The sequence below is a fragment of the Crocodylus porosus genome, unplaced genomic scaffold (genome assembly GCF_001723895.1).
Source record: "Crocodylus porosus isolate Cpor-Errol unplaced genomic scaffold, CroPor_comp1, whole genome shotgun sequence".
In the NCBI taxonomy this organism is placed as follows: domain Eukaryota; kingdom Metazoa; phylum Chordata; order Crocodylia; family Crocodylidae; genus Crocodylus; species Crocodylus porosus.
In genome coordinates, this window is record NW_017728931.1 from 14344015 (window position 1) to 14357950 (window position 13936).

The 13936-nt window shown below is 44.9% G+C and overlaps 1 protein-coding gene across 1 annotated transcript in view; it reads right to left on the minus strand.

Moving 5' to 3' along the window:
* The window catches only part of MRPS35 (mitochondrial ribosomal protein S35), a 49339-nt gene that overhangs the window by 10187 nt on the left and 25216 nt on the right, over positions 1-13936 (minus strand). Inside the window, exon 7 of the mRNA XM_019544250.1 lies at positions 8467-8536. Coding sequence (XP_019399795.1) covers positions 8467-8536 — 70 coding nt within the window. The remainder of the gene's footprint in view (positions 1-8466; positions 8537-13936) is intronic.

Here is a 13936-nt window from a genome sequence, read left to right on the forward strand (position 1 = left end):
CTTAGAGCTCCCAGTACATGCAGAGCTCCCAAAGAGTTCTACTGACATACCAGAGAACTCCAGGAGCTGACTGTGCATGCAGCACAATGTCAAAGTGGGTTGTGACTGGGCTGCTACCACCCACACCCCTGGATCTACACAACCCATTAGCCACCGTAGGTTAGCTTATTTTAGTTGCACCCCAATCACTGCAATCCTGGACATAGCTATTCATGGTAGAACTTGAATTTGCCTACAATCTCAATAAAGATGCATAAGAAAGGCTAACAGGTTAACCATTCTATAAAATGGCCTGTATAGGGGTAGTGGAAATGATTGTTTTCACTACCCACTTTTGTCCCTATCACCATGGTGCTTTGCAAAATAACTAAATTTAGTGTCAGCCCATTAAACAGATTCCCATACATTTTCACTTTGCCTGTGATAAATGACCTGTGGAGTCTAGAATCAGAAGAATGGATGAAGAGTTATTGTTTTCTCTCCCTCCATTTAAACAAAACAGATTAAGAACCATAACCCAAGGAGGGGAAGCAATACCACTTTGCAAACAAACATACGCTCACCCCATGGCTCACCAAAAGCATCCAGGAATGTCTCCTAGCTAAAAGGGAGGCATACACCCAATGGAAGGGAGGGGCCATCACCAGGGAGGACTATACTGCAGTTGCTCGTGGCTGCAGGGGGGCGGTCAGGAAGTTCAAGGCAGAGATGGAACTGGGACCAGCTACCCAGATCAAGGACAACACAAAGTCCTTTTTTAAACGCATAGGGGGCAAAAAGATACCGGGTAATGTGGGGCCCCTACAAGACACGCTAGGAAATCTGGTCGTCACACCTGATGACAAAGCTAACTTATTTAACAACTTCTTTGCCTCCATTTTCCTGAGCAGGGACTGGATCAGTCCCCGCACCGGGCCCCAGGGGAGGCGCACCTAGGCCAAGAGTCAGTAAGGATCTAGTCAGGGAACTTCTGGAGGGACTGGACATATTTAAATCAGATGGTCCGGATGATCTCCACCCCAGAGTGCTGAGGGAATTAGCTGAGGTCACTGCGGGACCACTGGCACAGCTTTACGAGAACTTGTGGTGCTCTGGTGTGCTGCCAGAGGACTGGAAGAGGGCCAACGTGGTTCCCATCTTCAAAAAAGGGAGGAAGGAGGACCCGGGAAACTATAGGCCAGTTAGTCTTACCTCTATCCTAGGTAAGCTTTTTGAGAGAATTATCCTGGCACATATCCATGAGGGGCCAGCAGGGGAGATTATGCTTAGGGTCAACCAACACAGGTTCATTAGAGGCAGGTCCTGTCAGACCAAGCTGGTGGCTTTCTATGACCAGGTCACCAAATCCTTAGATGCAGGGGTAGCAGTGGACGTAGTCTTTATGGACTTTAGGAAGGCCTTTGACACGGTCTCTCACCCCATTCTCATTAAAAAACTGGGGGACTGTCATGTTGACACCTACACAGTGAAATGGGTCGCCAACTGGCTGGAGGGCTGCACCCAGAGTGGTGGTGGATGGGTCATTTTCAACCTGGAGGGATGTGGGCAGTGGGGTTCTGCAGGGCTCAGTCCTCGGGCCCGCACTGTTCAACATCTTCTTCAGTGACTTGGACAAGGGGGTAAAAAGCACCCTGTTCAAATTTGCTGATGAGACCAAGACGTGGGGGGATGTGAGCACGCCAGAAGGGAGGAATAGGTTACAACTGGACCTAGACAAGTTACAGGGGTGGGTGGATGAGAACAGGATGGGATTCAACACTGACAAGTGCAAGGTGCTACACCTGGGGAGGAACAACCAACAGCATACCTACAGGCTGGGGAACTCCCTAGTCGTCAAGTACAGAGGCAGAAAAGGATCTTGGAGTCATCATTGATGCCAAGATGAACATGGGCATGCAGTGTGGGGATGCAGTCAGGAAGGCCAACCACACCTTGTCATGCATCCACAGATGCGTCTCAAGCAGGTCCAAGGAGGTGATCCTCCCCCTCTATGTGACACTGGTCAGGCTGCAGCTGGAGTACTGTGTCCAGTTCTGGGCGCCGCACTTCAAGAGGGATGCGGACAACGTGGAGAGGGTCCGGAGGAGGGCCACCCACATGATCAGGGGACAGCAGGGCAGGCCCTACGAGGAGAGGCTACAGAACCTGAAGCTGTTCAGCATCCATAAGAGAAGGCTCAGGGGGGATCTAGTGGCCTGTTAAAAACTAGTCAGAGGGGACCAGCAGGCATTGGGGGGAGTCCCTGTTCCCCCGAGCACTACCAGGAGTGACTAGAAATAATGGTCACAAGCTGGCAGAGGGTAGATTCAGACTAGACATCAGGAGGGCTACTTCGCTGTCAGGGTGGCTAGGACCTGGAACTAACTTCCAAGCAAAGTGGTGCTGGCTCCTACCCTGGGGGCCTAAGATGAGGCTAGACGAACAGTTTGCTGGGGTCATTTGACCGCAGTACTTTTTCCTGCCAAGGCGGGGGGTTGGACTTGATGATCTGCTCAGGTCCCTTCCGACCCTACAAACTATGAAACTACAAGTTAACTGACACTGGGGTATTCTGAAACAATACAAAGACAATTTGTGCTTCTGTGACTAAATTTCTTAATGACTGGATAAGCTAGCAGCACCCAATGTGGGAATGAATTCCAGATGCAGAGAAAACATACAAATTTTCCCCTGACTTAACAAGGCCAAGTATCAAGACCTGAGACTTTTTTCCTAGGACACCTTCTTCCTCAGTCTCCGTCAAGACTCGGGTGGCCAACCTGTGGCACATGTGCCAGAGGTAGTATGGGCAGTTTGGGTGTGTGGCATGTGATAGACCCGGGAAACTATAGGGAGGGGATAAGAAGCAGAGCAGCAGATCAGGCAGGAAGCACAGGGCAGGAAGTAGAAAAGCAGAGTAGGAGATTGGGCAGTGAAAACAGAATAGGAAGCAAAAAGCAGAACAACAGAATGAGAAGAGAAAGAGAAGCAGTGTGTTACTCAGGGAAGGTGCAGGGCTAATTTGTGGCATGCCTGCCAATAAGGTTGCTCCCCCACTGGTCAAGACAACCTATACTCCATGTTATGGAGGACTAACACAAATGACTGTCATTTCATTCATGAGTTCTTCCGTCTTTCCTCTCACATCTGATCACTCCCTGAATTCTTCTATTTTAAATGTTACAGAGAGCAAAGAAGAACCTGATATTCACATATATGACAGTGTCAAATTCTATTGGAAACCTAATTTCCTGTTTTCTAGCTTCCTCTCCGCTGGGGAGGAAGTTCTTCTGAGCCAGACTGGCTGACCTGCTCCACTGGGCTTTCAAGTAAGCCCACGGGTGGATGGGGGGGATCACGGCCACTGCTGGCCCTCTGAGCAAGCCTTGAAAAGTCAGCAGGCCAAGGCACTTCAGGGCTGGGGCAGGGATGGGCTCCCTTGAGTGAGCTGTAGGCAAGGCAAGGCACCCAAACGGACACTTGCATGCCTGTACACAAGTGCCAGGGGCTTGGGGAAAAAACAGGAGGAACTTGTTTTCCTGCTTAACACAAACAACTACGAAGTCATAAGGAAAATGGAGACCTGGTGGGACTGCACCCATGACTGGGCCACAGGTATAGATGGCTATACCCTGTACAGGAGAGATCAAGTGGACAACGGGGGCGGGGAGGGGGGGGTGTAGCTCTCTAAGTCAAGGAAAGCTACGCGCCCCTGCAAGCCAACATTGGCACCCAGGGTGGATGACTGGAGACCCTCTGGGTTAAAATCCGTGGGAAACGCAGCACAGAGGACATGATGGTGGGAGTCTACTACAGACCTCCGACCCAGGATCAAGAGCTTGGCCAGGAGTTCACCAGGGAATTGGCAGAGGTTGCACACTCTTGGTGCATGGTTGCCATGGGAGACTTCAACTACCCAGACATCTCACGGGAAAAGCACTCAGCCAAAATCTGAGCGGTTGCAAAGCTCTCTCTCGTGCATTAATGAGCTCTGACGCAAGATGTCTATGGGCCATTGTAAGGTCGAGTAAGGCGCTGCTCAACCTGGTTCTGGCAATGGGGGACAATCTAATCAGCGACCTAATGATTGAAGGGAAGCTGGGTGACAGTGACCACGAGCTGATCACCTTCACTATTCACCGTAAAGCTGGCAAGTCAGTCAGCAATACTGAAGTCCTTGCTTTCAGGAAAGCTGACTTCGACAAGCTCAGGAGGCTTGTCAGTGAGGCCCTAAGGGACCACAACCCAAAGGGAAGGGGAGCTCAGGATCATGGCTGATCCTCAGCGGAGCAAACCTGGATGCAGAAGCAAAGTCTATTCCATCTTGGAGGAAAGGGAGCCAAAGGGCACAACAGCCCCCTTGGCTCTCCAGGAAATTAGCGGACCTCCTGCATCTAAAAAGACAGACCTACAAAGGATGGAGGACTGGATCCACCACCAAGGAGGAATATTCTACACTGGTCCGGACCTGCAGGGACCGAACGAAGAAAGCCAAGGCTGCGACAGAACTCCAACTAGTTACAAGGATCAAGGACAATAAACAGTCCTTTTTTAGATATGTGGGGAGCTGGAGGAAAAGCAAGGGCAACATTGGACCCCTGCTGAACCAGATGGGACAACTGACAACTGACGCCCAGGAAAAAGCCAACCTGCTAAATGGGTACTTTGCATTGGTCTTTCACCAGTCCCATGGGATGCCCCTGCCCATTACAGGACAGGGAGGCCCAGGTGAGAAAGACTCCTTACCCTCTATCAATGCTGACCTTGTGAAGGAACATCTTGAGAAGCTGGATATTTTCAAGTCAGCCAGCCTTGATAGTTTACACCCCAGGGTACTCAAGGAGCTGGCTGGTATCATAGCACAGCCCTTGGCATGGATCTTCGAGAACTCCTGGTGCTCTGGTGAAGTGCCTTAAGATTGGAAGAAGGCCAATGTGGTGCCTATCTTCAAGGAAGGGAAGAAAGTGGATCCAGCAAACTACAGGCCCATCAGCCTGACCTCTATCCTGGGGAAGGTCTTAAAATAGATTCTCAAAGGCCATTCTTAACAGACTGGCCAACAGCAACATTCTGAGGGATAGCTAGCACAAGTTTGTTGCGGTTAGATCGTGCCTGACCAATCTCATTTCCTTCTATGACCAGGTGACATATCACCTGGACAAGGGAGAAGAAACTCATGTCGTATATCTTGACTTTAAAAAAAAGCCTTCGATCCGGTATCCCGTGATCACCTCCTAGCAAAACTGGTTAACTGCAGCCTCGGCCTCACCACGATCCGCTGGCTGGGGAATTGGCTCCATGGTTGGACCAGAGGGTTGTGGTTGATGGAAGTCAATCGTTATGGTGCACTGTGACCAGTGGGGACTCTGAAGGCTCTGTCCTTGGGCCTACACTATTCAACATCTTCATTAACGACGTGGACACTGGTATCAGAAGCAGACTGGCAAAGGTCGCCGACAACACCAAACTCTGTGGTAAAATGTCCCCACCTGAGGACAGGAGGGTGATCCAAGCTGACCTTGACATGCTCACAAAATAGGCGGACAAAAACCTGATGGTCTTTAACACTGAAAAATGCAAGGTACTCCACCTTGGGAAGAAAAACCTGCAGCATGCTTATAGGCTCAGCAGTGCTATGCTGGCTAGCACTATGGGTGAAAGGGGCTTGGGGGTCATGACAGACTACAAGATGAACACGAGCCTTCAGTGCGATGCTGCAGCTAGTAAAGCAAGCAAAATGCAGGCTTGCATCCTTAGATGCTTCTCCAGCAAATCCCAAGACATCACTCTCCCATTGTACTCGGCCTTGGTGAGGCCGCAGCTGGAGTACTGCGTTGTTTTGGGCTCCACAATTCAAAAAGGATGTGCGGAAGCTTGAGAGAGTCCAAAGGAGAGCCATGTACATGATCAGAGGTCAGGAAAACAGACCTGATGAGAGGCTGAGAGCTATGGGACTCTTCAGCCTGGAAAAGCATAGGCTCAGGGGTGATCTGGTGACCACCTATAAGTTTATTGGGGTGCTCACCAGGATCTTGGGGAATGTCTGTTCACCATAGCACCCCAAGGGATGACAAGATCAAATGGACACAGACTCCTCCATGACAATTTCAGGCTGGACATAAGGAAGAACTTCTTTACTGTCCAAGCCCCCAAGGTTTGGAATACACTGTCACCGGAGGTGGTTCAAGCACCTACTCTGAACACCTTCAAGAGACATTTGGATGTTTATCTTGCTGGGATCCTACGATCCCTACTGACTTCCTGCCCCAGGGCAGGGGGCTGGACTCCATGATCTTCTAAGGTCCCTTCCAGCCTTAATGTCTATGAAATCTATTCCTTAGCTGCATGTTCCCTTTTTCCTTCCCATTATGGTTGTCACTGGCTTGTACATCTAGCTCACAACCTCATTGGGTAGGTTCTGTTTGTATGGTGCCTGGTATAATGGGGATATAACTGTGCAATATAAATAAATGCTGGAGTCCAACGTTAGAGATGCTAGGTCTTGGTCTGAAATCCTAATGGAAAAGGAAGATATAACCTTACAGCAAAAACACTTGAAAGAAAGGTTAATCCATAAGCTGTTTTCCAGCCTCCATATCAGAGGTGTGCAAATTATGGCCCGTGGGCTGAATCCAGCCTGCCAACTGACTGGATCTGGCCAGTGGCTGCCCCTGCAGCACTCCACATGGGGCTGAGCCCCACCTGCTCTCACCAGTGCAGCCCACACCATGCTCCCACCTGCCTGGGCCCCGATTACCGTGCACAGCTTCTGATGGGGCTGTTCTCAGTGCTGCTCTGCTCCCCTCGCCTCCAATGGGAGCTGCGTGACGGAAGCTTCCCCGTCATCTGCCCACCCAAAACAGCACAGCAGAGGCAGGGGCAGGAGAAGCCACTGCTGGCGGAAACTAGGGGAGCAGAGCAGAGCAGTACCCAGCTGGCTGCAGCTGCACCAGGAACAACTCCACCAGAAGCTGTGCGTTTTGGTCAGGGCCTTGGCTGGTGGGGGCTGTTCTGTTCTTCTCCCCTCCAGTGGTGGATCTTTCTCCTGCTCCTGCCTGTGCTGCACTGCTCCAGGCAGGCAAGGGGAAGCTTCAGCCAGGCAACTCCTGCCCCAGTGTATAGGCTTTGGCTCCAGCTCCCGGCTGCTTTCCACCCACTCTGCCTGCCTGCCCACAGGTAGTTGCTCATGACCTTTTGAGAGGTTCTGTAGCAATGAAAAGATATAGGGCAAAGGGTCTTCAAGATTAATGTCAAAGCTTGTGGACAGATGCAGTAATAATGAACACACAACTTTACTTCCTCAAAAAAAAGAAACAAAGTAGAAAGCCCAACCTTATCATCTTATTACCGTTTACCAAGAACTTTCATGCAAACAAACATGGCACTACTCTGTTGGCAAGGTGACCAAATCTCAAGATTACTCCTGTAGTGAGTTTAATGTTACTGTCTATAGGGAAGGCTAATCCCCCCAATATTTAAAGTTCACACATATTAAAATAGACCAGAGCTTGTTTGCTTATGGTTAACAAAATGCATCCACACTACCTTTCATCATCTGTTAAAAGGGATTACCACTGATCATGGAAAAAAAAAAAAATAATCAGATGTCACAGCAGGGCATCAATTTTTCATGGAAATCAAAGACAATTACAACTGATTGATGAGTTCATCAAATATTAACATGGAAGTTGAAAGGTAATAAAGGGGCAAGAGACTTGCGTGTATTCAATACACACCAACCACTTGCACTGCACTATCATATAGCCCAATCTTCCATCACTAAGTAATGCTAGAGCAAAGGAGATGTGTTGTTTGTCTGGAATTAATGAAAAGAACAGTGTTTAGATTCTGTTGTTATTGTTTACTATTGGAAACTCTGATCTGTCACCAGAGTTCATGATTTGTAATGCTGTTAAACAGGAAAAAATACCCATGCTGGTAATGTACCAGTGAAAATAAAAGTTTACCATAAAATACGTAAATTCACAGGCTCTATTTAATACTTAATAGCATGCGGTCTAAAATTACAACACGTGCATTCGTTAGGGATGTTTCTGGTCAAAAGGAAGTATACCTTGCCAGAGTCCCTAATTTCATATATAGGTGATAAATTACTAACTATTGAGAAGAGAAGCATCAAAAAAGTTACCCGAATGTTTATCATAGGGTCTTAAACTAACTATTAATTACTATGGTCTGTAGAATAGAGTTTACTTCCAAATTTTAGATGGACGCATCAGGATTTTAAGCTTCTGTGACAGACTATTTGGTGCATGCAGTATTAAAAACTATAGCGAGCAAAAAAAAGTTAGAGAAGTGCACTCTGTGGTTTATTTTGGATAGAATAATTGATTATGCATTTAAATATTCCAACTGCACCAATCATGCCCATCAGGATTTTTATAGTTAACAGAATATCATCATAGGTGAAGAGTTCTTTTCTGAAATAAGTAGTGTTTAGTTTGTTAGATAAATTCAACTGCTTACCCAAGATTCATGGTACAAAACCGTGAGGAGGTATATTCCATAATCATAGTTTTGTCTCCTTAGTGGACATCTGAAATTCAAAAGCAAATAAAATACTTTGAAGTACAGCTGGTACCTTCTGGGATCTATAATCTAACAGCAAAAAGTTAAGAAAATTTGTATATTCTGCACCCCCATACCGTACAGAGGTTTTGTATTCAGCTTCAGTTCACAATCTATTGCTCAGCCATGTTATTGTCTAATTACAAGTTATTGACACATTATTATGCTTTTTAAGCACAAGATGAAGAGTGAATGAATAAATGGAAAACCAAATGGAGCCTTAAAGAAGCCCGAACAATAAAGCAGTTGTCAGTAACCATTAAAGTCTGTTTAAAGTCTCTGCCAGACCCAACCTTTAATGACATTCTGCTTTCAATGGTCACAGGTCAGTCTGGACTGCATGAAATTTCAGTTCTGAAGATAGCATGTTATTCAACTGGCTGAAGAAAACCCATTTAATAAAATAGTACATATAAAGAAAAACCATACATTAGCTTCTAACTTAAAAAAAAATCTCAACAAACTTGGGTCAAAATAATACCAAGTTGAAGGGAAACTCAATCAGAATGGGATACATAATCTACTCTGTAAGGTAGGTAAAATGTACAATCCTCGACTAATGGTCAGGTATAGGGGTACAACTAATACAAGGAGCTCAGAGCCGTCAATAACCAAGTGCTACTTGAGGTCCAGAGTAGTGGTTCTCAACCATTTTAGATTCAAGGCACCCCTTGAAAAAAGTGCCAGATCTTAGTTTTCACTTGTTTATGGTTGAAGAAAAAATAATAGAGCAATTCTTCTGTTGCAAAGAACTCAGAAAGAACACAACAGGGTAGAATGTTTTTGACACAATGGATTCCCATTTGAAATCTCTGAAAATCATGTTTGTACACCTAACAGTGCTAACACTGTGTGGCACCCCATGGCACCCTTGAAAGGATCTCAAGGCACCCCAGAGTGTCACAGCACCCTGGCTCAGAAACAGTGATCTAGAGCAAACTTTTTTGATTGCGCACCCCTATCAGTAAAAAATTTTTTGAGCACGCACCCCCAATACATGTATATTTATTGGGGGCGCCACTGAGGGCGCTGCTGTCAACCCCTCCACGTTGCGGAACTCCCACTCTTCCCTCAGGATACCTCGTGCACCATGTGTGACACGTGACCATCTGACATACGGACTGAGTGAGGGCGCCAGTGTCAATCCGTATATTAAATATTAGTAAAGCTTAATTTCTTTCTTATTTTTTTAAATAAAAATAAATATAAATAGAAGTTGTAATATTTTCTTCCCGCACCCCAAAGGATCGTCTTGCGTACCCCCTGGGGTATGTGCACCCCACTTTGGAGACCACCGATTTAGACAGACAATGTATTGCTTCCACAAATAGCGTACAGCAGGGACGCTGAAGATCATCTCATCACACAACTGGCTCTTGCAATCCCCTAGTTGAGAAAGTCGGTGTTCCACAGTGCTCCATTTTCCCCTTTGATTCATACCGATTCCTCAAACCAATCTTCAAACTCCTTTCCAGGCTGGAAGGTAGGGTGTTAGTCATAAGCTGTTCTTATTTTCCTCTTTTGACCTGCATATGATAGCTATATATGGCAGGGGAGCCATCCTGTATTGAGGCAGTCCCTTGAGGGTCAGCACAGCACCTACTCCTCTCCCACTGCAAACTCCCAAAAAACTCCTATAACCCAACAAAGAAGCATTAGTCAATGATGCTCTTCCCATTCTGAATGAGGCAAGGGAAGAAGCAGATCAAGCAGTACTCCCTACTTATCCTCTCTTCTTAGCTAGATCCAAATTACTGAAAAAAACCCTAAACTTGTAAAAGGAAGTACAGGCATATTTTTAACACAATCTAAAATCTTAGGAACAAAATACAGATCAGAACGCCGAACAGCTGCACATGCATTCAATAACATGGTTTTCTGCACTGCACTCTCTTAAGATCCTTTTAACCACTTCTAAAGGGATTAAAAGGAAAGTTGGTGGAGGGTGGGGAAGGAAAGTGTTTCTACTCAACATAAATTATTATACTGCAACTTACCTCTGCGTGCCACTAAATTTAACCCGGAATGAAATAGGTACAAGTCTTGCTCTACTTGTATCATTACAGTGGCCGGAGTAGGTTAGTTACAGCACACAGTTACTGACATGTTTTGTACCTACCCAGGGGTCAGTCTTAACCCAAGCAGTTGTTCAATATTCTACTACCAACAAGTTTCTACTACCAGTTACTGGATCAGAAGAAGACTGTGTGAACGATACTGAGAAACATTAAATGGAGTGGTCTCTAAAATCTAATGTACGAGAGCTCGTTCACAGACTTACGAAAAGGTGAAATACCAGGTCGGGACATGGCTTCCAGAGCAATTTCCTAACACATTAAAATGAGTCCTTATTGGAACAGCTACTTCTACAGCACACACAAACAGGAGCTAGGATTTAGTCGAAATAACACCCAGGGATGGACTCAAATATTTAAGTATTCATGATCAAGTAACAGAAAGGGGGAGTAGATTTAAAAAAAGTTACCTGAAGAGACCCATCTTACAGAGGCTTTTGGTAACGATGCCCAAAACGGAGAGAACCCATTTTCATTCAAAGAACCAGAATTTCCAAAGCATCAAGAATGAAAGAGTTCCTGACCACAGGTTGCTAGCAACTGTCAGAAAACTAAAGGTCTACTGCTTAATCAACCCTAAGTCTGTCCACAAAGACTTGCCACATTTTGTCCAACACTTCGCATGACTGAACACAATTCAAGTCTTAGAACTGACAAGGTGAATGTTTCTTTAGGGAATGTAAGATTTGTGTAACATTATACTTCTTTTCTTTTAAAATGCAAACCCAAAGAAAAGTTCAATGCTTCTATTCATGGGCAGAGGTTGCTTTTAGTTTAGTATAATTGAAAAAAAAAAAAAAAAAATACTGCCTCCAGATTGGAGGTGGGCCAGACCTCTCTCATGAAATAATATCAGCCTCTATTACCACCTGAGGAGTTCTACCAAGAACACTAAACTTTGTTTCACGTGCTCCCTAATTGGTGAAGTATCATTTAGCTTAATTGTTTCCTAAGAAAATAAGATGTAAGCACAAAGAGAATTGGATTGAAGGCAAAATTAAGCATGACAAAGGCAACCTAGATATATAAAAGTAACATGTAACAAATTCCAATTTTGTGATGTATCATTAAAAGCCCCACCTCAAAAACATTATCAACATGAGTAATTTGTTTCAAAACATGGCCACACTTGGAGTTTCTTTACAGCCCTCTCAAATTATATCTATGAAATGATATGCATCACCATCACGATGGAAGAGATACTTCTGTTGTAGTAAATCAATGATAAATAGAGCTGCAATCTGAATTTCCTGATGCACTAGTTTCTGACATATATAACCACGATTACAGTAGTCAGCATAGTAAATTGATGATGACAAACATTGATCCTTTATATCTGTGAGGATTTAAAACGGAGCAACTCCATCATTTTTAAAAAGTTCATGCTACTGCTGCATAAGTTCCTGTTGCAGTGTTAACTCAAATCTGATACTTCACCATTAACTGCCTTCCTACCATCACAGCAAATAGGGTTAGAAGAGGTCTTGATGGATAATTCAGATTACCCCCTTGCCCAAAGGCAGGATCAACTGTACCTAAACCAATCCTGACAGAAGTCTGTCTGACCTAAAAGCAACCAATGAAAGAGATTCCAGCTTCCCTACGTAACTCATTCCAATGCTTAACTTTCTTTATAGCTGGAAAGCTTTCCCTAACATTGACCAATCTCTCTTGCTGCAGCTTAAACACCATTACTGTTACTCCTATCCCCAAGTGAACACGAAGCAAAATGTACTCCCTTTCCTCTCTGCAGTAACCTTTTACACATACTGAAAGATGCATCTTCCTTCAGCCTTTTTTCCCTAGATTAACCAGATCCACTTTCTTTAATTTTTCCTCAAAGCAGCATTCATTCTAGAACTCTGACCCTTCTATCGCTCCTCTTTGGGGTCTCTGAAGCCGACCCATATCTTTCATGACCTTTGGAGCCCCAACCTGGAAACAATACTCCAGGTAAGGCCTTACTGCTCTTGAGTAGCTTTGAAAGATTATTTCAGATTTCTGACATGACCCTCTTTGTAAATGGATTTGGGGTTCCTGCTGTCACAGACTGGCTTCCTTGGGAGCTCTTCAGCCATTCCTCTTAGTACACACAACAGTTCTTACCCCAAACAAATGACTAAAGCAAAACCTTAACCTTTCTCCAGGTGGCAGGAAAAACCTCTGTAGCTCTGGCCCCTTCTTAAAAGCAAGCTTTTCTGGATTCCAAGCTGCCCCCTGGTCACAAACTGTTCCTTCCCAGCTCAAGCTCTTTGCTCTTTCTATCCCTTAGGTTTTTACTCACAGGTAACCACTCACAGCTGGGTTCCTACCCCAGCGCTGTCTGTCTTCATAAAAGGGCTAGATCATCCTATTGAACCCCTGTTTATACATCACAGCATGATGCTTTTTTTTTTTTTTTTTTTTTTTTTTATGGCTGGCTCTTGTTTGTTCAGGGACAGAAGTTACACAGAAGCCAGTTTAAATAATCAGAAACTGATTTAAACCTGTAACAGAATAGAAGCTCAGTGCACATATGCCAGTTTCAAAATGGTTGAAACTGGTTTAAGATAAATCTAGTTGAATGTACTATCAGACTTAACTGATTTGGGTCAGACTGGTTTATGAAATTTGTCCCCCAGACCCATTGCTGGTTTACGTTAAATCACAGTCCCCCAGCATCCCAACATGCTTTCCAGCCCTAGGCTGGGCTGTGCTGTCTGCTCCAGCACAGACAGGGTGAGGCAGGAAAGGCAGGAACTGCCCCCACCCCAGCCATCCACACACACACATTTCATTTTAAAATCGCAGAAAAACACGGATTTGGGGATTTTTATCAGAGAATTTGGGATTGTTAAACAGAAAAAAAAATAGGAGCCCTGGTTATCAATTAATCTTTTAACTGATATAATTAGAGAAGGTTGAAAGGATAATTTTTTAAATAATAGTTAAATCCTTACTACAAGGAAATACAGGAAATGGGGTAGAAAAATCAACTTGGCTGAAATGTGACCTCTAAGTACCTTAAATTCATGTGTTTGTTTGTACATATGTATGTATGCATGCATGCCAGTTGAAAACAATGCTTTATTGATATATTTACAATTTTAAAGCAATTTGGAAGCCTACCCATATCTCAATCATTATAATAAAATAAATTCTAAATACCAATGTATTTTGATGCTTGATTTAATTTCTTTTTTATCATGGAAAAATTAGAGCTCAAAGTCTGCCCTCTCTTAACCCCTAGGAATACAGAGTCTCCCTCCATCTGCTGCTTGCTTAGAAGCTCCTTCCATGTCAGCAGCCAGGGT